The sequence below is a fragment of the Neurospora tetraspora genome, assembly GCF_033439725.1.
Source record: "Neurospora tetraspora strain CBS 560.94 chromosome Unknown B0H65scaffold_5, whole genome shotgun sequence".
NCBI lineage: Eukaryota > Fungi > Ascomycota > Sordariomycetes > Sordariales > Sordariaceae > Neurospora > Neurospora tetraspora.
Genome location: NW_026944387.1, coordinates 1687681 through 1710089, shown reverse-complemented (window position 1 = coordinate 1710089; position 22409 = coordinate 1687681). Strand labels below are relative to the sequence as shown.

The 22409-nt window shown below is 52.8% G+C and overlaps 5 protein-coding genes and 2 non-coding genes across 7 annotated transcripts; 5 read left to right on the top strand and 2 right to left on the bottom strand.

Annotated features, from left to right (window-relative positions):
* Positions 1-118: 118 nt before the first annotated feature.
* B0H65DRAFT_t330 lies at positions 119-190 on the top strand. The gene has a single exon. It is a non-coding gene; the product is annotated as a tRNA-Cys (tRNA).
* Positions 191-290: 100 nt separating this feature from the next.
* B0H65DRAFT_t331 lies at positions 291-362 on the top strand. The gene has a single exon. It is a non-coding gene; the product is annotated as a tRNA-Cys (tRNA).
* A 401-nt stretch (positions 363-763) lies between these two features.
* Positions 764-3345, top strand: B0H65DRAFT_226392 (uncharacterized protein). The gene is made up of 2 exons (XM_062822130.1): positions 764-2910; positions 3072-3345. The coding sequence occupies exons 1-2, from the start codon at positions 900-902 to the stop codon at positions 3209-3211; spliced, it is 2151 nt and encodes a 716-aa protein (XP_062680472.1). The 5' UTR covers positions 764-899; the 3' UTR covers positions 3212-3345.
* Positions 3346-5655: 2310 nt separating this feature from the next.
* Positions 5656-9313, bottom strand: B0H65DRAFT_427593 (uncharacterized protein; the record flags this gene model as incomplete). The annotated part of the gene is made up of 3 exons (XM_062824698.1): positions 5656-6690; positions 6736-7488; positions 7541-9313. 3 exons carry the CDS (start codon positions 9311-9313, stop codon positions 5656-5658), a joined length of 3561 nt encoding a protein of 1186 aa, XP_062680471.1.
* A 2639-nt stretch (positions 9314-11952) lies between these two features.
* Positions 11953-14110, top strand: B0H65DRAFT_549864 (major facilitator superfamily domain-containing protein; the record flags this gene model as incomplete). Its single annotated transcript, XM_062829692.1, has 3 exons — positions 11953-12207; positions 12260-13172; positions 13236-14110. 3 exons carry the CDS (start codon positions 11953-11955, stop codon positions 14108-14110), a joined length of 2043 nt encoding a protein of 680 aa, XP_062680470.1.
* A 1500-nt stretch (positions 14111-15610) lies between these two features.
* Positions 15611-16864, top strand: B0H65DRAFT_226282 (uncharacterized protein). Its single transcript, XM_062822129.1, has 2 exons — positions 15611-15840; positions 15928-16864. Exons 1-2 carry the CDS (start codon positions 15780-15782, stop codon positions 16620-16622), a joined length of 756 nt encoding a protein of 251 aa, XP_062680469.1. The 5' UTR covers positions 15611-15779; the 3' UTR covers positions 16623-16864.
* A 576-nt stretch (positions 16865-17440) lies between these two features.
* On the bottom strand, positions 17441-19475 carry B0H65DRAFT_226262 (uncharacterized protein). Its single transcript, XM_062822128.1, has 3 exons — positions 19199-19475; positions 18213-18992; positions 17441-18158 (listed from the first exon to the last, which is right to left on the bottom strand). Exons 1-3 carry the CDS (start codon positions 19245-19247, stop codon positions 17845-17847), a joined length of 1143 nt encoding a protein of 380 aa, XP_062680468.1. The 5' UTR covers positions 19248-19475; the 3' UTR covers positions 17441-17844.
* Positions 19476-22409: the final 2934 nt, after the last annotated feature.

Here is a 22409-nt window from a genome sequence, read left to right as displayed (position 1 = left end):
GGAAGAGTGGTTTGAGTCCCGAGTTGTCTTTGTCTTGATATTGAAAGGCTAGTATTATTATTGCATTCAGGTGTAGTAGGCTACATAGGAGCCTATTTGCCAGTTGTTACCAACTTCTGGACCGGTAGCTCAGAGGTAGAGCGTTCGGCTGCAGTCCGAACGGTCACGCGTTCAATTCGCGTTCGGTCCTCAACAACTTCTTTTTTTGAGCTTCTTCCTTTGACTTTTTGAACATCTCGGTCATGAAGCTGTGCTTATTTTGACTCGTCCAATCCCAAATTTCAATAACAGGACAGGTAGCTCAGGGGTAGAGCGTTCGGCTGCAGTCCGAACGGTCACGCGTTCAAATCGCGTTCGGTCCTCAACTTCTTTTTTTGCTTCTCTTGACACCTTTTGATCTCGTTAAAACAAGTCAACTTTAACATCTTGATGTTTCTTTCCGACAGTCTTTGCAAATCCTTTCCTGATGCGCTTTTGGTCTACCCAAGTTCTGTATACGTCCGGGTTCTTCTGACTTTTATGTGTTTCTTAGGTACTGTGTGTGAATGCTCGGTATCTTGCCTTGCTCCAGTCACTACATTTTGTTTTTCAACTTCTAGATTCGCCCACGAATCCCTGAAGTCGTGACATGAAATGGTGGTTGGAAGCTTGGGCCATTCTGGGGAAGCATGTTCAAAAGTCTTGGCAATCCTCAAGCCGCCCAAACATGTGGCCCGTGTGTCTTGAACTGACATAACCGAACATTGACATTGCAAACCAAACAAAAACACACACTCACCCAACGAACGAGAGCTCGTCAAAGCCCAACTCTACACGCGATCCAACGCGCCCACGAGACCGAAACTATTCAGAACGATGCCACGATCCTGAATTACCAACTTACAAAACGACAACGCGTGATGGAGGACCCAGCGCCCAAGCGGCGCAGAACATCGCCGCGCAGCTCGGTTCCAGTTCCATCCGATGAAGCTCCCACAACACAGCAACCAAACCAGACCACTCCAGAGGACACGCCTGCCCCAGAGTCTTCCAGTAATACATCCGCAAAGCGTCCATCTTATGCATCCCCAACAAAAGCGAGCCTTCAGAGGCACAATCCCGAAGTATTACAACGACGAGAGAGTCTAAGCCTAGCTCTCAGATCCCAATCCGAGTCGCGCGACGACAACCCGCTACGATCTCCCGCCAGACGCCTCGGAATTGCCAGAAGCCCAGAAAGACCGAACCCGCGACCCCTTCCGCCGCCCGCACCCGAAGATGAGGAGGTAATCCTGAACCCTTTCCGTGGCCGAGGATTACACCGATCACCCGTCCCCGGGGTTCTGCCCAAAGTAATCGTCCCCGAACCCGACCTTCCGCCAACCCCAGAACATCCCGATCCAGTTGTCAGCACCCCGCCTTCCGGTATTCACAATACCCCGTCTAAGAGACCGAGGCGCAGCAAAGCACTGGCCGAGACACTTAGGAGCTCCTCGCCTACTAAGCGTGCGCCCATCATGTCGGTCAAGGCGGCGCAACTTGTTCCAGGAAAGCCGTCCGAAAAATCAGCCCCGACCTCCACGAGCGAGATCCCTACGGAGTCTCAGGAGCCCACCACGGCTGAATTACGCGGCCTACAACCACCGGATCCGGATGCAGACAAGAAGCGCTTGCGCGACTCTCTTCTCGCTGAGATCGCCGAGCTGGAGCGCGACCTAGCCGTCGCAAGCAAGGAAAACGAGCGCCTACGACAAGCACACATATCCAAGCAGAAACCATCAGCACCACCGAACGCGATCGAAATCCTCGACCTCCTACGCCGACGAGTCCTTCCACCCAAGGAACAAAAAGACCCCGACCCGTCCGCCGCGGCAACATCATGGCTCTCCTCAGCTCTCCACCCCATCGCCTTCCTTCCCTTCAGCAAACCTCCCTCGACGGGTGACGAACTCCCCTCACTTTTTTCTACCACCACCGACGACCTCGACAAAACCTCCTCCTCGGAGAAACCGCCAATATCCCACCACCCCCTCCCCATGACGGCAGACGAAGCGCTCCCCTACCTCCAAGTCTTCACGCCACTAACTTTTACGTCGGCTATCTTCCCGCTTCCCCCGTCTGAATCGGAATCATCAACAACCTCACCAGCAGCGGATGAACGACCCCTCCTCCAAAGGCACCACATAACAGCCACCACCCCCTCCAAATCCTTCACCGCCCGCCTCGAGCTAACCGTCAACACCTCAAGCACCTTCTCCATCACCAACCTCTCCGTGCCGCTTATCCACCCGCCCACCGCAGCCGCCGAGCTCGCGCCGTTTATCGAGCGCATCGTCAGCAGCCAACCAACAAAAGAAGAAGAATTAGGATTATTAAACTCGGCGCTGCACAACAACGTCAGCGTGCTCTGTTGGGCCATGGGCGAGTGGTTGCGCGTCGCCAAAGAGAGAGCGAGGGTGTGGTGCGTTTTGGAAGCGGAGTTGAACTCGGGGAAGGAAGCGGTGAGGAGGATGGTGAGTGGGTGGAGGGAGAGGGGGAGTAAGATGATGAGACAAAAGAGGAGGAGGAGGGGGATGGGGAACAAGAAACGGAAGGCACCGACGCGTCGAGATAAGGGCGGTGAGGATGGAGAGGAGGGGGGCAGTGATGAGGATGATGAACATGACGAGGACGGGGAGGGAGAAGAAGAAGAAGAAGAAGAACAAGATGGGAAGAAGATATCCGACCCGGAGCTGGTGCCGTATATGAGCAGGACGAGTATGGATTATGATATACCCTTACTGCTAGGCAGCGGACCAGGTGGAGCGGGTGGCGTTGGTGGCCCGGGGAGTGAGGAGAAGTCTTCGCTGAGGGTGCAGTGGAAGATTGAATTCGACTGGACGGGCGAGGCAAGGAGCGATATCAGGGTTTTTGTGGCGTTGCCGGGGAAGTGTGAGTATTTTTTTTTTTTTTTTAAATTTTTTTTCCCTCACCATCCACATCCGTATCCGCATCCGCATCCCCATTCGCATCCGTCGTATACGCATCCGTATCCATGGCGGGAAAGTAGTATATCCGTGGAATGAGTTGCTAACGGTATGAAACCACGACAGGGCATAAATGCGACGAGCGCGGACAGCTGGCCAAGATCCCGGCGTTGTTTGACGAACTCATTCAGGGCGGCGAAGAGCCGTTGAGTGCGGTTAGGACTGTTGCGGCTTTGTTGGCTGGTGAGCCGCAACCGCAAAGGTGATGGGGATGATAGATACCCTTGTATGGTGTTGAGGGCTTGCTTGTTTGAGTACCACCAGTATGAGTACTTGTTTTGTATACCTGCCGCACTGAAAAGGGGTGTTGATAGAGCACCTATGGTATTGCTAGATGGGATTTTTGCACATGCAGGCTGGGAGCATTCATATTGATTGCGGAAGCAAGTTATTACTCGGGCTAGGGAGCTAGAAGCGCCGAATAGTCTAGTCTATCAGGCTTCCGGGATGAAGGAGCATCATCATATTTATACATGTCACGACCTCTTTCAAGCGCCCACAACCTGCTCAAGGGCACGGCACAAATACCACTTATACAACCACTACTACCACATATCTTCTGCAACATCTTTGATCTCATTATCTTGTTTTCATACAACACTACCTCCCCCTCACACCCTGTGACATTCCCCATTAGTTCCTTAATAATGTCTTCCCCTTTTTTTCTCCTATGACCCCGTACCTCCCCCAGATCGTGATTATTGCACCCTCTGGTAACGCTCGCTCGCAGCTTAATCAACACTAACGCCCTTAGCCCGCAAGTCCGCCTGCGCGATCTTGATCTCCTCCATCAGCTCCTTGTACGCCTCGGGCGTGTCGCGGAAGGTGAGCATGCCCCAGCCGAGGCGGAAGAGGACCCAGGCGCCGAAGGAGACGAGGGCCCAGAAGGGGAGCTGTTTTTTGTTATCCCCGTCATGGTTAGCATTCATTAACCGTATAACTGGGACCGGACAAACCGGTTGGTCGGGTGTTTTGGGTCGGTGGAAATGGAAAACTGGTTGGTTGGATAGGAAAGAAGAGGAGGACATACCACAGGCACAATCGCAGTCTGCACCAGAGCCGGGAGAGGAATCAATTCGAGGTAGAGGGAGAGGTAGAGCTGTTTTTGTTTGGACAGGAGATGGTTAGCGATTGGTTGATTGATTGATTGATTGATTGATTGATTGATGGGTCGGTTCGATTCGAAAAAAATGGGACGGGACGTGTGAGACGGCATAGTTGACAGCGCGGTAGACAACGAGGGGGTACGACGAGGAGGCGCAAGGCAGAGGCAGAGGGACGGAGAGGCAGAGCGAGGCAAGGCCAGCCCAGCGTGTCTGTCGCTGCTACTTTGCTTCTCCTGCTGCCGTGTGCCAGACGAATCGCTATTTCTGCCATTGTATCGCCACCGTGGTCGCCATTGGATCGCCATCCTCATCGTCGTCGTCGTGGTCGCCGTCGCCATCGTTGTCGTCATTGTCGGCCGGGACAGATAGTTCGAAGATAACGTACCGAGCTCACAAGGAGTGCAATAGAAATAGTCTGCTGTGCGCGGGTCATTGTGTCGGTCGGTCTGTAGTTTAATCGTAATTGTTCGTTCGTTGGCCTGTGATCGGTTTTCTGGTTTCTAGTTCTGTTTCTGGTTCTGTTGTGTGTCTGGATGTTTGGTTCGAGAGGTTACCGATCGACTGTTGGAATTGGGAAAAGGAGAGTCTACCACACGATACTTGGTTAGCTTGTCAATTCCCGTCCCGATTCAGCGTCTCGTCTATCGCTCCAGTATCGTAAATGTAAAAAGGGTTTCAGGGAAACGTACAGTTGCCGCGGTTGGTGATAGGAGTCGAAAGTCACAATGACGGGGAGGAAGGAAACGAGCGATGGATGGGGACACTGTGGTTTGGAGGTGCTGGAAGCTCGAGCCCGGGCTGGTGCAATGATGCGCGCTGGTGGATGGTGTGGTTGGCGCTGGGCGCGTTGATTGAAACCCCTGCCTTTCGTCGTTGGCAGCGTGGCCCCTTTCAGAGTGTTTGGGAGGATTGACTGGGTTAGGGTTGTGCGTGTCCCCACATTTACCCCTGAATCCTCTTGGACTTGGACTCGATGATGGACTGTGAAGTGAGTTGATGTGAGTGGCGATGGGTAAAGGTGTTACAATTAAGATTAGGATTCAAAGACGGAGTTTATTTCTATTGTTCATGCCATTGAACTTAGTACAAAACCTCTCTCAAGGTCTATCACCATCAGGACTGTGTCACTGTGGAGGTTGTGCTGACTGACTTCAAGCCACCCTCAAAGGCTCGAGGGACACTCACGCCTCAGAAATACAAAATGGAGAAATCACACAAAGTTCTTCCGCTAATATAACAGGTGAGCTCTTCAAATTAACAATAGCCATTATAACAACTGGTAAACTAGGTATGTACATGCCTCATCAGGCTAACCATCATCCTCGTCCTCCCATAAATATCATTAAGTAATATTTAACATGTGGTATATGTACAACCAAGTGTAATAGTGATAACACAACCATATTCAAATAATAATGGTACCTTTTCCCTTCCCTTCCCGTGTATACCATTATCGTATATCATATGTTGCTTCCAATCCCTCAAGTGCCTTTAAATATGCAATTCACTTCTTCCCATCCCTCATCCATCAGCGAGCCCATCACTCAATCCAAATCCGAATCCTCATCATCACCACCCTCCTTCCCCTTCCACGCCGCCTTCTCCGCAGCCGGCACTCTCCCTCTCAGCCACCTAAGCGTCGCCTCCGTCCCACGCTCCAACACGCTCCACCTGGGCACGCGGAACCTATTGCCACTAACATCCAGCCTCTCCAACCCACCGCTTCCGCCCAGGAGTCCAATACGAGGGTTCAGATGCGCAATATCGTTATTAGCCGCGTCCACCACATGCATACCTCTGATCGACTCCGGATCCAGCTCCGAGAGGTGATTGTTGGAGATGGTGAGGACGGTGAGGTTCGGGAACGCGTCGCGGAGAGCGGTGCCGGCGGGCAGAGCGGAGATGCGGTTGGAGCTGACGTCGAGCTTTTGCAAGTTCGGGGCACGCAGGTGAGCAACCAAGGGCGCCAGGCTAGTGATGTGGTTGTGGTTGAGGTTGAGTTCCTTGAGAGCGGGGAGTTCAAGGTGGTCGTTGCCGCTTGGTCCGCCGAGGTATTTCTCAGCTACGAGCTCGTTGTGTGACAAGTTCAAAGCGGTGAGAGTCGCGGCAAAGGAAGACAGCGATTCGGGGAACGCGGTGAAGAGGTTGTGGTGAAGCTGGATTTCAAAAACTTTGTGTTCGGCAGCGACCTTCGAGGAAATGACAGGGTGGAGTGAAGAGGACTGGGTTCCAGAGCGGTCGAGGACTCCGCCGGACTTAACGGGCCAGATCTCCTCAGTTAGCGTTTGGGAGCGGGAATGGGCTGGAGAAGCCCGGGCAGAAGTTGGAGGTGTCGCGAACTGGTCCATATCAGATCGACAGTCATCGATATCGTCACTCTCAGCAGTAAGCTGGTCGTGTTCAGACGTGGCATTAGTCGTAACAATAGGCTCTTCTCGCTCAGGAGCGTCGTCCTCAACCGGGGCTTCCTTAGTCTCGGGCAAGGCCTCAGTGGTTTCCGTGGAAAGATCCTTAAGATCAGAACCCTCCAAGCCGGCATCACTGGGGCTGACAACCTCCACCTCGGGGACAGAAGCCACCTCGGGCACAGAAGCAACCTCGGGGACAGAAGCCACCTCGGGGACAGAAGCCACCTCGGGGACAGAAGTGTCCTCAGGTGGTTCGAGCCGAAGAGCCAGAATACCCTTCATCTCATCCGTGCTGATCGTGCTAAACTTCTTCTCCCGGAGAGGGTTGCCACTGAGTCGCAGCATCGTCAAGTTCTCCATCCGTCCTACCTCATTAGGGATAATGCGGATGTCGTTACTCGAGAAATCGACGGACTTCAGGTGCTCCAGTTTGGTGAAACCTTCCGGAATAGCGTTGATATTGTTCTCATCGGCGGCAATCGTATGCAGCTTAGCCCAGCTGCCGATGTCGGGAAGATCCTGGAGGCGGTTCATGGAAAGGCAAATCTGGAGGAGAGCAGGCATAGTGACGGTCTTGGTTGGGGAGCAAAGATGGATGAGCTGGTTGGATGAGACGTCCAATGTCTGTAGGAACGGGAGAGAATCGACCAAATCATCAATCAATGTACCGCTGATCTGGTTCTTGCGCGCGTTGATCTCGGTCAACGGCATCTTCGCCAAGGTAGCAAACGGCAAAGACTCGAAAGAATTTTCGCTGACATTCAGAACGCGAAGACGGGAGAGGTTGCCAAAGTTGGAAGGGAGCGAAGAGAGGTTGTTACCGTGCAGGTCCAAGATCTCAAGATTCTCCAAGTTCGCAAAGCAAGGGTCGAGTTCACCGTAGAGGAGGTTACCGCCGAGCTTCAGATCTCTGAGAGAGGTGATTTGCGACACTACCTCCAAGCAGCTGTTTGCCAGCCTGTTTGAGGACTAATGGACGGTTAGTCACTGGTCAACAAAATAGGGTAACCCATGCACATACCAGATTCAGAGAGGTCAACAGACGGAGTTGCCTTAAACCCATTGGAAGAGTCACCAAGATATTTCCGTGCAGATCCAAAGTCTCGAGTCCTGCAAAAATATTGCCCTCGCTGTCCTCATCGTCGACCATCTCCTGTGGATCAACATCGGGGAAGATTGTATCGCTAATCATCTCAAGCTCGTTATCTGCAGCCACGAATCTTGTCAAGTCGACACACTCGGCCCAAGCCCCTCCAGTGGCGCCGATAGCCTCGAGGTTAAACATCTTCAATACCTCAATCGGGATCTCTTTGAGACCCATTGCAGCGATGTTGAGGCGGCCACTGGTTCTTGCAGTAGCAAAACGTGCCTGTAGAACCTTGGCCTGTGACTGGTCATCCCTGTGCTGGTTGAAAGGATCATTGTGTGAGGCAAAGCCCAAGTCGTCACCAAAAGAGCCGAAGCCAGATGACTTCTGCCTGAGGGCAGGGGCAGACTCGGAGATTGGCTGTACTGCAGCTTTCTTGGCCGCAGCCTTTGCCTTTGCGATCTGCTCACGCAACGTGGATGAGGGCTTCCGGTAGGTTTGCGCTGGGGACGTCTCGGTCGTATCGGCAGAGGTTGCTGTGCTTCCAGATGATGCCGATACACTCCCTTCAACAGATGTCGCCGCAGACCTTTGCGAGGCCATAGATGCCTTTCTAGGTGCCGCTCCTTGCGTTCCCTTGTCCAGGTTGGCCACAGATGGCTTCTTCGAAAGGCCGTAGACAGATGTTCGCTTGGCAAGGGCGCGCGGTGCTGCGCTTTTCGGCTTCTCGGGGCTCGGGGTCTTGGGGCTGTGATTATCGGTGACAGGGGACGGTAGATCCCCGTATAGAGACATCCGAGATGACCGTGGGATGGCTTTCTTCACTGCGGGCACATTGAATGATTGGACGCTCTGTCGTGGCCTTAAAGATCCGTATGTCCCGTGGAAGCTGGAGCCATCATCCTCATTGTCCAGCCTTGAGCCAGGCCTGCTTCCGTGGGTGGACGAAGCACCGAGGGACTCATGTGATTGATGACTCGATCCAGGTCGAGAAAGCCTACTTGTTGGTCTTGACGAAGTTCTTCCCTTAGGTATACCGTCGCTATAGAAAGAGGCAGCTGATTTCCCCCTCACCGATGGCGAAGAGGGCAACTGAGACAAGGTCTCGATCGTTCTCTCTATCAACGACGAGTTTGACCTGACCGCAGAAGTTGGGCTGTCATCAGAGGCTATCGACTCTGTATCGTGCAACGCATGGCTGCTTGTGGAGGCCGAGAAAGACTGACGGGAGGGTTGCCGTTTGGGCGCTAGCGTTCGTGGTGTCTGGCTTGTCCTAGAAGTGGCAATGGAAGATCCCACAACGGAGGTTCTCGACGAGGATGGAGAAATATAAGTGCTGTGTCGAGATGTCGTTCTGGTAGTACTCGCAGGTACTGGGGGCTGTCCCTGGCGTGAAGCAGCGCCGTGACAATTGGCATGGGGAGACGAAACAACCCTCGAAGGTGCAATCAGCATGGATTGGGGCCTTCTCGACGTTGTGGTAGAAGCCAATTGGTCGCGGGAAGTGGTTGATCGAAGTCTTGGACTCTGCAAGGAGGTTCCGGCTAGGCCAGAGTCTGTGGGCAAGGATTCCCGGGATGGCGATGTTCGGAGCGAGGTCGATCGTGGGACGGGTAGCCTGGACTGGCCGGGAACCGGGAGTCTCGATGGCCGAGGAAGACCGCTAGGTCTGGGCTGAGAGCTGGGGGTTTGCGAGTTGTTCTCCATCTTGACGATGTACAGTCGCTGTCCAGGCTCGATGTTGTGTAAGTTTTCGTTCGAGGAGTGGGACGAGCAAACAGCCGTCCTGTGTCGAGTACAAGATCCTAGCGCATGAGGATTGGTCCAGAGCAAATAATTAGGTAAGACAAGGTCGTGCTTGTCAACGTGAATGGTTCCCGGCGTTTGGATGGTGCGGATTCCAAGGTTGATGCAGTCGCAATCGGCATGCAAGGGCGGATGCAAGATGTTGTGCAGAAGGTGGGGAGCTCGGTGTCGTTGGGTAGTGTCCAACGGAAGCACTAACAAGCAACTGAAAATTAGCAATATGTAAGTCGAGAGGGCAAATCGAAGATAGCAAGTAAATAAAACTTGGCAAGTGGCAGGTTGATGCCAAATGGTGTGAGTAAAGGAGGAAGGAGAAGGTCGAGTCTGGAGAATAGGAGATCGGGATAGCTGGAGAGATAGTGCTAGGGCGGGGGCTGGAGGACTCGATATCGGGGATCGGTTGACGCCTTCCTTTTTTCTTTTCCCCTTCTTTTTCCCGCCCCGTGAAATGAGGTGACGAACCACACGACGGAAGCAATAAAGTCGAAGAAGCCAAATGCTGGTCAATGATAGCGAAATGGATAGTAAAGTGGACCAAACGGGAAATGACCTCAGACCGGGGCGCCGGCCGGCATCATGGCGATGGCTGGAGTCTGGAGATGGTGGTGGCCAGAGAGGTTCACAGGTTGCGCTCCAATGGCGTTCCTGGGATCGACTCTCAGGGGCACCTGCCATTAATTGACAGCAGCCGCCAGGCGCCAGCCGGCACTTGTCAGGTACCTTCTGTTCTAGCGCGATCCGCCCCTGCGGTTGCCGATAATCTTTCACGGACAGGGGTCAGTCGGTGTCCGGCTCCCCTTCCGGACCATCCTCTCATACTTGTATTTGTAATGGCGCTCTTCCCATATCGGTCTCAGGGGTATTGTTTGCCCATACAGTCTTCTGAACAACACGATTGTCACCTGGCAGCATGCGGATGTGATAAACAACAATGAGCTCAGCTGAACATGCGGCGCCGTTGTGGCGCCGGATCCGACTCACCTCCATATTTCCAAGGTTGAAACATTGCGAGCTAGCATGAGGATAGTGATTGTTGGACAAAGAAAGAGGGCCATTCAATCAAGAAATCTGGCCGTCTCTGAGGATCATTCAACCTTTCTCCAAGAATTTCACGTAAAATACGAGGCTGCATTCTAGAACATGAGGATACCTTGGCTTGGCGGTTTGCGAGTTGTCCATGGGGGAAGGAAGCTATGGGTGGTGAGAGTTACCCTATCTCGGTCGAATGGGGATACTGGCAGATTGATCGCAACGAGTCAAAGAGTCACAGCCTCTTGACAAAATCACATTCTCTTTCCGAGTCATCAAACTCGATGCATCAGAGACTCGGTGTGTTTGTTGTTCGCTGGGAGACTGAAGTGATGAGAATTGAGTCCTTGCCGGCCGGCAACGGATGTGCACGAGCCATCTCACCTGCATCAGTTGACCCCAACATTGATTGACATGGACAGGGGGTTGACTGCGACGGCAAAAGGTCCATCAGCCTCAAGAACACTCCACACTCAACAACGACGTTCCATCACCACATCAACACCAGGGGCATGCCATTGACTTCAACTGTCCGCTGCCATCTGAATGTTTTGTGGCTACCTCATCCTAATGTTTCCCTCGGCTTTCTTGATTTCATGGCTTTATCCTCACGTATGAGCGCTACGTCTTGCGCTATACTCGTCGTGTTTTCTCGAACCTGGATTACGCAGTCCTGAACCTTACGACAATCGCCGAGTTGTTAGCCGAAGAGAGACCAATACACCATGTTGCGCCTCTCTTCACGAAGCATGGACAGTATGGAGGGCTAAAGGGAAACCACCAACGTTGAAGCGTTTCAGTGACCACTGTCAAGCGATGCCTTCATTGATCGGCTCAACCGTGATTGTCTTTGAGGACGGTGCAGAGAGCAAACAAGATCGAGCAGTATGGTTCAACGGTCTATGAAGGCCCTGAAACCCGATGCCCCTGACCTATTGTCAGATATCACGTCCCCGGAGTTATCTGGGGAACCTCCCGCGGGTCCAGCTTGCGGCTTCCGCTCCCTGTCTATGGCCATGTTTTTACAAACGGCTTCCAAGTTATCACATGTTGTTATTGATCCCTTAATCAACTTGCATTTTTGTTACACGAGGCCGATGTGGGTTTTGAAACGGCGCCGTGTGCGTCAGTCACTGTGTGAATCTTTGGGCGATGGTACATATCTCTGGACATCGTGGCCCACCCGGACATCAAACCGCCGCTTTTGGCCGGCTCTTTTACCGGACCGTTAAGGTTTTGGGCCACGAGGTGACGAGCATCCGAGGAGACCTGGCAGTCGTCTGAAGTTTTCCCCATGGGCACAACCTCCGTCAAGTGAAGGGTAGTTCTGGGGCTGCCGGCTTGGCCACCTTTCTTTTTCTTCCAGAGCTTCTTCCCCTCGTTCTCAATTCTCTTTTTGACTTCGATTGTCGCGGATCGGAACCCTCCAGCTTGTACACCATTTGCTTCAATTTGCTTTACTTGCGCAATTGATGTATTGCCCGTATCCGGATGCAACCAGACAACCAACCATGACGCCCTTTACGCCGCGCGCGAAACCGGCGCCATCCTCGTCGATGGACGAGGTGGAATTGGTCGACGTCCCCATTGAAGAGCGTCCGCCTCAAGATCGAACTACCCATAACGCCAATCGCATGAGCGTTATTTCACAGGCTTCGACGACTTTGGTCAGATGGGTACCCCGCGTCAACTTCTGGGTGGCCCTTATCTGCGTTACAGTTGCGGCTTTCCTGATGATCCTCGATACCTCCATTCTCTCTACCGCCGTAAGTCACTCTGCGCTTCCTACAAAGACTCAAACCGCTAACGCTGCCAAAGATTCCAACAATCTCAGCCGAATTCCACAACATTGACGATATCGCTTGGTACGCCACTGCCTTTCAGCTTGCCAACGCCTGCGTCTTGCCTTTGACCAGCAAGATCTATACCCGCTTTAGCACCAAATGGACCTTCAACTTCTTCCTCCTCATCTTCATGGTTGGATCCTACATCTGCAGGGCAGCTCAGACTTCGGGTACGCTTATTGCAGGCCGAGCGGTTATGGGTCTCGGAGCGGGCGGTATCTGGAACGGCGGTCTCACAATTATTACCGCCATCACCAGCACTAAGCACCGTGCGTCCGTCATTGGCTGCGTTATCGCCTTTGCTCAGATGGGCGTTGGAGCCGGACCGCTCTTTGGAGGACTGTTGACACAACACACCAAGGACGGCTGGCGCGCTTGCTTCAAGATCAACCTCGAAGTCGGTATGGCCTTGTTCTTCCCGGTCATGTTCATGCAGGTTCCGGAGCAGATTGAGAAGCCTCATCCGTGGAGGGTAATCAGGAGGCTGCACCGCGAATTCGACCTCCTCGGCTTTGCACTTCTGGCTCCGGCCGTCTTCCTGTTCGTCTGGGTTCTCACCACTGCTCAGATTAGCGGGCCCTTCTCATGGAGTAGCGGCGCAATTCTCGGCTCGCTCTGCAGTTCTGTTCTGCTCTTCGGCCTTTGGGGATATTGGAACTACAGGAAGGGCGACCACGCTTTGCTACCAGTCAGCACCATGACAAAGCGAGTCGTTTGGGCCAGCGCCTTGACACAATGGTTCATTATGACGACGGTGTACTGCATGTCCTTCTTCCTCCCGATCTTTTTCCAGTCGGTTCAGGGAAAGACGCCTACCACCAGCGGTCTCGATTTGCTGCCCGGCTTTGGCGCCCAGCTATTCTTTGGCATCGCGGGAGGTTTCCTAGGTAAGCCAACCTCCCTGATCCCTCTAATTCGCCAGCAATGCTAACAAGTTCCCCACCATCTAGTCGAAAGAACCGGTTACATTATCCCCTACGCTGTCATCGCCGGCATCCTCTGCTCCGTCAGCTGCGGTCTTATGTCCACGATCGAGAGCGGCACCCATTTCGGCATTATCGCCGTTTACCAACTTATCAACGGCGCCGGCCGCGGCTTCGGCACACAAATGCCCACCATCGCCGTCCAAACAGCCAACATGCACCCCATCGACACCACCATCGCCATAACCCTGCTCATGTTCACCCAAATGCTCGGCACCGCCCTCGTCCTCGCCTTCGCCAACAACATCTTTGCGCACTCCATCACTTTGGCCCTGGAGCACCGCTTGTCCCGCGAGGAAGTCGAGGCGCTGATCAAGAACGGCACCATCGGTCTGAGTAGTAAACCGGAAGACCGCGAGAAGCTGGAGAAGATGGGAGATCTGTTGAAATACGTCATGCGCGCTTACCTCGAAGGCGTCCACAACGTGTTCTACATGGCGGCCGGGTTTGGCGTGCTCGCGGTGTTGAGTGCCTTCTTCTTGGGCTGGACGGATATCAGGAAGACGAGCATGAAGAAGAATTGGTTCGGCATGTCGTCGGATAAGGAGGCGAATAAGCTGCGCAAGAGTGCACCGGGTACACCTGCGAAGGCGGATACGACGACGACCTCCTTTGATGCCAGCCCCAACGTCAACTCAAGCTTCAATGTCAACGCCAGTCCGATGCTCAGTCCTCCTCCTGCCAGCGCGAATACAAAGGCCGAACGGAGAATGAGCCGGATGAGTGCCACGGCTGACTTTGCTAAGTTCAACGTCAGTCCCACGCTCAGTCCTCTTGCCAATGGGACTACCAAGGCCGAGAGGAGGTTGAGTCGGATGAGTGCTACGGCTGGGTTGGCTTAGACGTCGGCATCATTCAGCGCTTGTAGGGGCGGTTTTGCCGCTTGTAGGTGGCGGGTATAGCTCTAGAAACCCAGGGAGTGGCGGTCATGAGAGACGACCCAGGCCGTGATGGTGCAAAAATTTGGAGGAAAGGTGAGTTTTGTAGGGGTTTCCGCATTAATGACGGAGAGTTCACGGCATTAGCAGGGCGTTTGGGAGTTCAAAACTTTCCCTTTTACTTGCCTTTGTTTGACTGGCTTGATGACGGACACGATACCCATGGTTTGCGGATATATTTGGCTTGTTCGCATATAGCTTAGGCACTGAGATGGTGTGCTTCATCCTTTGCGAATGCATCGGATCATTGCAGGTTGACTGCTCGCTTCGAAGGATCGTTCGTGTCCATTGCTACCTAGTGTCAACGGGTAATTAATAGCAAAAGCCAATAGTATATCAGCGTATGTAGTTACAATCTTCTATAAGCTGATGGTTCTGTGATTTGTGATGCCATCTTCCGTAGAGTTGTCCTCCAACAATTGTCCTCCATATGATGTTGTGATGCACACAAACTGAGCGCGGTATCAAAGCGTATGAGGAAACAAAAAGCAAGGGGTCAAAGACCGACCGAACGGACAACGATGTGTGAATTATAGAACGATGTGGTTGGGCTCTAGAGCGAGAACACCCAGTAGGTAAGGTAGCGATGGCGAGGAGAGAGGATGGCATGCGGCAATTGTCATGTCATACCTGTATCGGCGATCCTCCACGATGACCTCGCAAAATCATATTACAAAAACGAGCGACCATCACGAGGTACGATATATGCTCCCGAGTCCTGATCGTATCAGCGACGGAAAGTGTGCATACAAGAACTCCAAGCAAATCAACGACTCAACCAAGACATCATCGACCGACGACAAGAGCGACATCACATCCTATGCCATCAACCCAAAAGGCCATTTTCTTCCCAATGTCCCAACCACGAAGGCTGAGAAACAAAGTGAAAAAAAAATTGGTAGCGTCTCTTTGAGTAGCGTGTCATCCTTAGTGCAGGGGCCATGCTAATCTTCTCTGTATCGTTTCAAATTGACCAAATTGCCCCGAAGGGCGAAGAAAAAAAGGAGGAAAGAAAAGTCTAAGAAGGGGGATGGGTTTGGGGGCCTCTTATACCCTTGGGGGAAGAGGTGTGGTTGGTCTGTGCACGAGTGCAAATTCGGGTGGAGCTGGCTAGTTTGGGGTGGAGCTGAGAGTGTGTGGCGGGTGCAAGTGAGTGGTGAAGTGCCTGGCACTTGCCACGGCACAGGCTTTTGGTGTGGCGCATGGTGGCAGGTGGTAGGGGAAGGCTTGGCATTTGCAATCGACTCCACTGCCGTCGCCGCGCCCGCAACGTCGTCGAGCTCTCTCACGCATTGTTTGCGCCGAACCAGCACCAGCAACGACCACAGGGACGGACAGCTTCCGTCCGATACCCAGTTCGCCGGCTCCAAGGCTCCGATCAATCAACGCCCCGACCGGCCTGCGCGCACCCGCCGAGACCGAGTCACTGCGATTAAGCAGTTCTAATCGAAGCACTTCGATCTTCCAAGTTGACAACATCCATTTAACGAAACCAATGCGCCGATAACGCTTCGTGATCCTCATCACCATATCCGATCTCACCCTATCTACATAATCATAATCAACCAAAACAATGGCGCGAATACACACCCTCACCATCCTCCTCCTCTCCCTCCTCTCCCTCGTCAGCGCTTGTACGTTTCCTCCATTCCCACCCTCCCCATTCATCTCCTCCCATCCTCTCTCCTACCCAATATACTAACCTCCCATCCCCCTCCCAGCCGCCCCAACCTTCTGCAAATGCACCTGCTTCTCCAACAGCACCATAATCCGTCTCGGCCCACAACCCGACGACCCAGCTTCCGGTGCCCCCAACAACCCTCAACAACCACCACCACCACCGCCGACAAAACCAACCGCAACCGCATCCCCCAACAACAGCCCACGCTCCCCGAACCCAAACCATAGCAACCCCCATCTTTTTGGTCTATCCAAACGCGCAGCCTCCTCCTCGTGCACCCAATGCAACCGCGCCTTCTGCCTACAATACAACCTCCCCATCTGCAAAGACGCCGAAGAAAAGGACGTGACGACGACGTGCTTCCAGCGAGATAGCAGGAAGGACGAGATCATTGTCTGGGGGTTTATCTTGGGCACGGCGGGATTGTTGGGGTGGGCGGGGGTGAGGAGGGTTTGGGAGAAGGGGCAGGGGCAGGTTGCTGGGATTGGAGGAGGACGTGGTGGGTTTATGGGTGGTGGTATGGGAAGTGGTGTTGGGGGGAGTGGTAGGGCTGCTGGAGGGGGAGGGAGTGCTGGTGGTGGTGGTTTGGGCTTGGGAAGAATGGGAGGGGGGTTGTTTAGGAGGGTTTTTGCTGGGGGAGTAGGGTCAGGGCAAGGGGGAGGAAGAGGAGGAGGAGGAGGAGGTGGTGGTGCTGGACAGGGGGCTTATAGTCCCCTTGGGGGTGAAGGACATTGAGTTTGATGGAAGTTCCAAGTTGAGAGAGAATGAAATTTTATGTCTGTCCTTGGTTTGTGCTGGGCATTATAGGTTATGACTCAGGGTCTGACGATGTGCTCCGAACGTGTGTGTGTAAGTTGGTTCATGAAGTGCGTTACCTACCGGAGCGCAATCAACTGAGGGATGATGTACCATCATCATGGCTTTGGGTTCATCGGAGATCTGTCTGAGCCGGTTACGGCGTGCCTGTTGGATTATATCTCTTCTCGGGATCCAAGCTGAAAGAATACGCGGACGATCTCAGAAGCTCTGAGATACGAAAGACGTGCCCTATATGAACTTCATGTTCCCAAAGGGCAAGGGCTCTGTGGATATTGGGCGTCTGGTCTGATCAGCGAAAGCCCATACGTACCAGACTGGATCCGAATTAGCGAAAGTGTCTTTTCAAAAAGACGTTCATCCAAGACAACTAGAGCCAGAGAGGTACATAGATGGTTGGATGCTATCTTATGGTCTCTCGGGGTTGGTTAAACCCCATGAGTAAACCGTGTGTCTTATCTCCAGCCATTGCATACCTTATAGTATACGAAGTTGTTGAGATTGTTATCCGGTACATGTAGGTCTCCAGAGGGGTTATAAGGCACCCAAGTGTAGTTGGGCCGGAGTAGTTTTCACACCTGCCGGATACAAGAAATCTCCAGCACCGTAAAGCCCGACATAGCAGGGTAGGCATAGCCTCCTCATACGAAGACGAGGGGACGTTAAACTACGCATAGGTAACTAGAGACTTGCTGATCAAAGCCTTCTTGGTATAACACTACGCACTATTGTCATGATAGAGCCTCAAAATGCCGCATTAACAAAGTCACCTGAGCTGGATTCATTCTATCATCACCGCTCCTAGACGAAGACAGAATAGAGGTTCAGAGAGATGGGTATAAGTATATATGCTTCACCGAACGTCCAAGTAGGCGATTATGCAATCCCCACTGCTCGCAACTGATTCCATGGCCGTGCCTGTTCTTGGTTCCCCGCCATATGTGAAACTAAAAGCAAGAACTTTTAATGACCCGTTTTCCTTTTGAATGCCTCAGAACTGTTCGCACGGATGGGGAAGCTTCTCGATATCCTCGACCTGCATCACATGCGGCTTCCACTCCACAGTCTCTTGGTACAGCTCATGTCACTTCATTGCTGCCTTTCTAACCCCAGTTTCACCACTCTTCTCGGAAGAAATCCTCTAGTCCTCCTCGAGAGGGTTGGGCTTAGGGGTAGCCACACCGCTGGCGATGCCGCCGTTCACCTCACGACGCTCACGAACCGCCTCAGCGAGCTCCTCAAGGGTCGAAACGGTGGACTCCCAGTCAATGCAGGCATCGGTGATGGAGACGCCCTTCTTGAGAGCCGAGGGACCCTCAGCGGGAACCTTCTGGTTGCCCTCGTTGATGTTGGACTCGATCATGACACCAATAATGGCCTTCTCGCCCTCGCGGATCTGGTCAGCGACAACCTTGGCGACCTTGGGCTGGTTGCGGTGGTCCTTGTTGGAGTTGCCTAGTCTTTGTCAGTCACTGTTCAAATTTTCAAGTGTCAGAGTTGTAGACTTACCGTGAGAGCAGTCGACCATGATAGCGAGCTTTTGGCCCTTCTTGATCAAAGTCTCCTTGGCAGCCTGGACATTCTCCTTGTCGTAGTTAGGGCCCTTAGTGCCACCACGGAGGATAACGAAACCGTGCTCGTTACCCTTGGTGCGGGTGATAGCGGCCAAGCCCTGCTTGGTAACGCCCATGAAGTGGTGCTTAGCCGCCGCAGCGCCAATGGCGTCAATGGCAACACCGAGGTTTCCGTCGGTTCCGTTCTTGAAACCGACAGGGAAAGAGAGACCAGAGGCAAGCTCACGGTGAAGCTGGCTTTCGGTAGTACGGGCGCCGATAGCACCGACAGAGATGAAGTCCGCAAGGAACTGAGGGGAGATAGTGTCCAACATCTCCGAAGCAATGGGCATACCGGCAGAAGTCAAATCGCAGAAAAGCTGTCTGGAGATACGAAGACCCTTGTTGATCTTGAAGGAAGAGTCGATATCGGGATCGTTGATAAGACCCTTCCAGCCAACGGTCGTGCGAGGCTTCTCGAGGTAGGCTCTCATCACAACAACGAGGTCGTCCTTGAGCTTCTCGGAAAGAGCCTTGAGCCTGCTGCAGTACTCGAGAGCAGTGGCAGGATCGTGAAGTGAGCAAGGGCCAACAACGACAAGGAGGCGGTCATCCTTGCCCATGATCACATTGACGGCCTCCTTCCTGCCCTTGACGACAGTCTCGAGAGCGGCATCCGTGATGGGAATTTCGGAAATGAGAAGAGCAGGAGGGATGAGGGGATCCTGACCCTCGACTGGAAGACAAAGATAGTGTTAGTCACGGTGCTTGGGATATGTAGCAAGTGGTGAATTTTTGATTCGTGCCAACAGCCAAAGCACACAAAAACTTGGACAATTGGCTCGGTTTTGGACACCGCAGGTAGTCCCAACTACGTCGATGTCATGACGTCCACCAAGCTTGTGATAATCCGCGCGGGTGCTTGGGAGATGATGCTCATACCTCTTGTGTCATCAGCCCGAAGGGGCACCATATGTTCAGAGCCGGCCATGGTTGCAGCGGAGGAGAGCTATAGGGTGATGGAAATTATAGCCGTGAGGGTGTAGAAGTAGAAGGAGAAGTCGGGAGTTGAAGTAGAAGAAAGTTGAGTTCAGGATGACTCTGGTCGAGGAAGGCGATTTGAGTTTTGCTTGGCAAGGTTCAGAGAGAAAGAAACTCGGCAGAGGAAGGAGCTTGAGGTCCAGGTAAAGGGCGAAATAAAGTCAGGCAAGACCCTGTTGGCAGCCGTGTGATTGGATGAGGTGATTGGGCCTGGGATGGAGGCGACAAGGAAGGCCTTAGTTGTGGAAGGGGAGAAGGGGAGTCAATAACAAAGAAATTCTGCAGCCACCGAAGCCAAGCTGAGCGGATGGAAGGCACAATGGGTACCGAGGTAGCGTAGCTCCTAAAAGTGTTTGTGGATGAGGCCAGGCCTGAGCTGATTCACTGGACAGTCTATAGACTTTGGGATGAAGAGAAAGAACACAGAAAACAACGCTTTCGTCCGGCTACTTATACGAACAAGGCACATCTCAAGGTATTCTCGTAGTGACTCACAAACTACGAGGGACCCAAGCACCCAGGGGACCCTCTCATCCAAATTGAAAATCGAACAAGGTGAGGGCAACGAACGGAGACGGGATGTGGACAGCGGGAAGCGGGCAGGCAAGCACAAAGTCCGGGGTGTGTCTTTCCGTAAACTTTTGAGAAGATCTGTGCGGGGCAGGGACACATGCCCGCGGACACTGACACATACAGTCAGTCAGCGGGTACGAAAATTTGTGTGAAGAGTGGAATTGGGAAAATGCCACCTGCCATTGATTTTCTTGTTTTGGAAGCAGCGCCCCGTATCGACTACAGCTCACGAATGGATTCGATCGACAAACATTCATGTTCACAGTTCTCCTCCAACATTGTGCTGAAACTACAGGCTAGCAGGTGGTGCTGTGGGCGTGCTGTGGGCAGGGTGTAGGAGTAATTCGGGGCTCTTCATTCGTCTCGGGCGCTTGGCCTCACCACGACTCGGCTGCCCCATCCGCGCCCTTCCGTCTGCTAGTGTCCGATAAACGGACCAATGGACCAGGGCTCCTGGAAGAAGCTGTTGATTCTTTCCAGGGTTCGACGCCGCTTCGATGCAACGTGAACCACTGCATCTCGACACGCCAGTGAGAACATCACGTCACGGCCCGCAGCATCGACTCCCGTGGCCTTGTTAACGGACGCCGGTATCCTCGGTCATTTTGATGTTTGATTTATTCACGCACGTATTCTACGGATGGGTGCCTGAGAGACTATACAAGATATTTGGTGTTGGCCTTTCAGTAAACTGGGCGAACACTGAAGCTCAGGCCACCTACCGCCTCTCCCTTTTGAATTACATTATGTACATCGTCTTCGATACGTTCAATGACAACTTTGACGGCTTTGAATTTGATGGTGAGCAATTCATGTCGACGTCGTCCCAAACTGCTTCTTGATCCGTGTAAGTTCCCCGCCAACACTCGATACCCGCTTCCCTTAAACCGTTTGACATGGTTCAACGTTTGATCCTGTTAATCGTATAGTCTACCTTGGTTGGCGACTTGGAGACAGTGCAAGACTCGCTCCGCAATTTCGTCTCTTCTAAAGTCTCTTCAACGCGTTAAAGACATCGGCATAGAGACGTTTGCCCCTTCATCCCAGCTTCACAACCAACGGCAACAATAACAACAGAATTCGATATCAACATTGTCTTCAAGAGTGGATTCTACTCGGTTGACACGTTCTTTGAGGGTTGACGTGTTGGGATGGATCCTGTCCGGGGGGCATATGAATCGGCGGCAAGCCGAGCACCGGAGCTTCACCCTTTTTGACCATCAAGGTACAACACTTACATGCCTCGCGTAGGTGGTAGAGATGTCAATTCACGGAACTCCATCATCAACCATCTTTTCCGCGCAGAGGACATGGAGAACACCTTTGTGTCCTGAATCAGACAGAGAGACTTGGCTAGTTGCTGTTGAAGCCAACCTGTAGAGGTAACAGCCTTCTCTTATGGTGGCCCAGATCGGGAGACCTCAACTGAAAACCCGAGTGCTCAGATTATAAGTTGCAACTCTATAGAGGTACCCAACCTTGGGAGCTTGGCTGGGGGGTACGGTACCGATCTGAGTAGCAAACCGCCTGTACAGTCTGGCAGATCTTGAGGAGCACGGCATGTTGTCCGATGGATCGAATTCGGTTGCCTAATGAGAACTCGTTCATAGGTTGCCTTATAAGGCTGAGCACCACTTAGCCTGGCCTGATACTTATGTCGACTGGAGGGTTGTTGGGACGGAGCTTGAGGTGCTATGGCGAGCTCACAATTTCCAGTCTGGTGTCGATAGTTTAAAAGCCCGGGAGAATCCCATTGTCTCCAGCATCCAGAGCTAAGTAGAGATCCGGATATGTGTATGTCAAGGCACTTGCAGACAATCAATGAGTTCCCGGATTGATGTGACCGCTTGAGCCCGAAGGACAGCCCAGGATCCGAGATGCTGAAGGTCTTGGCTGTCGTTGATCTTCCAGCATGGACTTCAAGGAGAGGTAATCGGCTACTGAAGTAGAGTTGGATGACATGGAAGGCTGAAGAGTACATTAAAGGCTTATGTGGTTATAGCATGCTTAACGTATCTGGACTCTGAATTTCTGATGGAAACCAGAACATCGAGGTCCACGGTCGTGATGTCCTTGGTCTGGAGCCGGTGGTCAGGTTCGACGGAATGGCCAATGAAATCGAAACTGAAGGATTGAACATTGACTTGCAGGTCTGTACCATCCGAATTCCTGGAGCAATCCTGAAACCCAAGATCCATTTGCCATGTGATTCGAAGTGTTTGGTGGCAAGGGCTGAAGGTCTCCAGCTTGGAGCTGGTCCAAGAACGGACGTGAAGACTTGAAGGGTCCATCGGCCGAGTTACAGGGTCTGCACGGCGCGCATAGTGATCTTTTTCTTATCAGCAAAGGCGAGGGCTGAAAGGGTCTTCCCCACACTGATCGCAGCAAAAGCCGCTAGAAACTCTTCAGAATGGCGGCGGGCACGTTCACATGGTAAACAACTCTTCAACACCCAACCATTGAATTGTCATCTCACCACTGCCAGTCACAGTTAAGAGGCGCATATCGTGTTCTTTTGTGATACCTCAACCCAAATGGA

What these genes read in the sequence shown, in the direction of transcription:
- B0H65DRAFT_226392 (XM_062822130.1), top strand. Translation starts at nt 900, where the DNA reads ATGGAGGACCCAGCGCCCAAGCGGCGCAGAACATCGCCGCGCAGCTCG. An exon ending in TGTGGCGTTGCCGGGGAAGT is followed by an intron (nt 2,911 to 3,071) that starts GTGAGTATTTTT and finishes AAACCACGACAG; the next exon opens with GGCATAAATGCGACGAGCGC.
- B0H65DRAFT_226282 (XM_062822129.1), top strand. Translation starts at nt 15,780, where the DNA reads ATGGCGCGAATACACACCCTCACCATCCTCCTCCTCTCCCTCCTCTCC. An exon ending in CCTCTCCCTCGTCAGCGCTT is followed by an intron (nt 15,841 to 15,927) that starts GTACGTTTCCTC and finishes TCCCCCTCCCAG; the next exon opens with CCGCCCCAACCTTCTGCAAA.
- B0H65DRAFT_226262 (XM_062822128.1), bottom strand. Translation starts at nt 19,247, where the DNA reads ATGGCCGGCTCTGAACATATGGTGCCCCTTCGGGCTGATGACACAAGA. An exon ending in TCGGGCTGATGACACAAGAG is followed by an intron (nt 18,993 to 19,198) that starts GTATGAGCATCA and finishes TTTGTCTTCCAG; the next exon opens with TCGAGGGTCAGGATCCCCTC. An exon ending in CATGGTCGACTGCTCTCACG is followed by an intron (nt 18,159 to 18,212) that starts GTAAGTCTACAA and finishes GACAAAGACTAG; the next exon opens with GCAACTCCAACAAGGACCAC.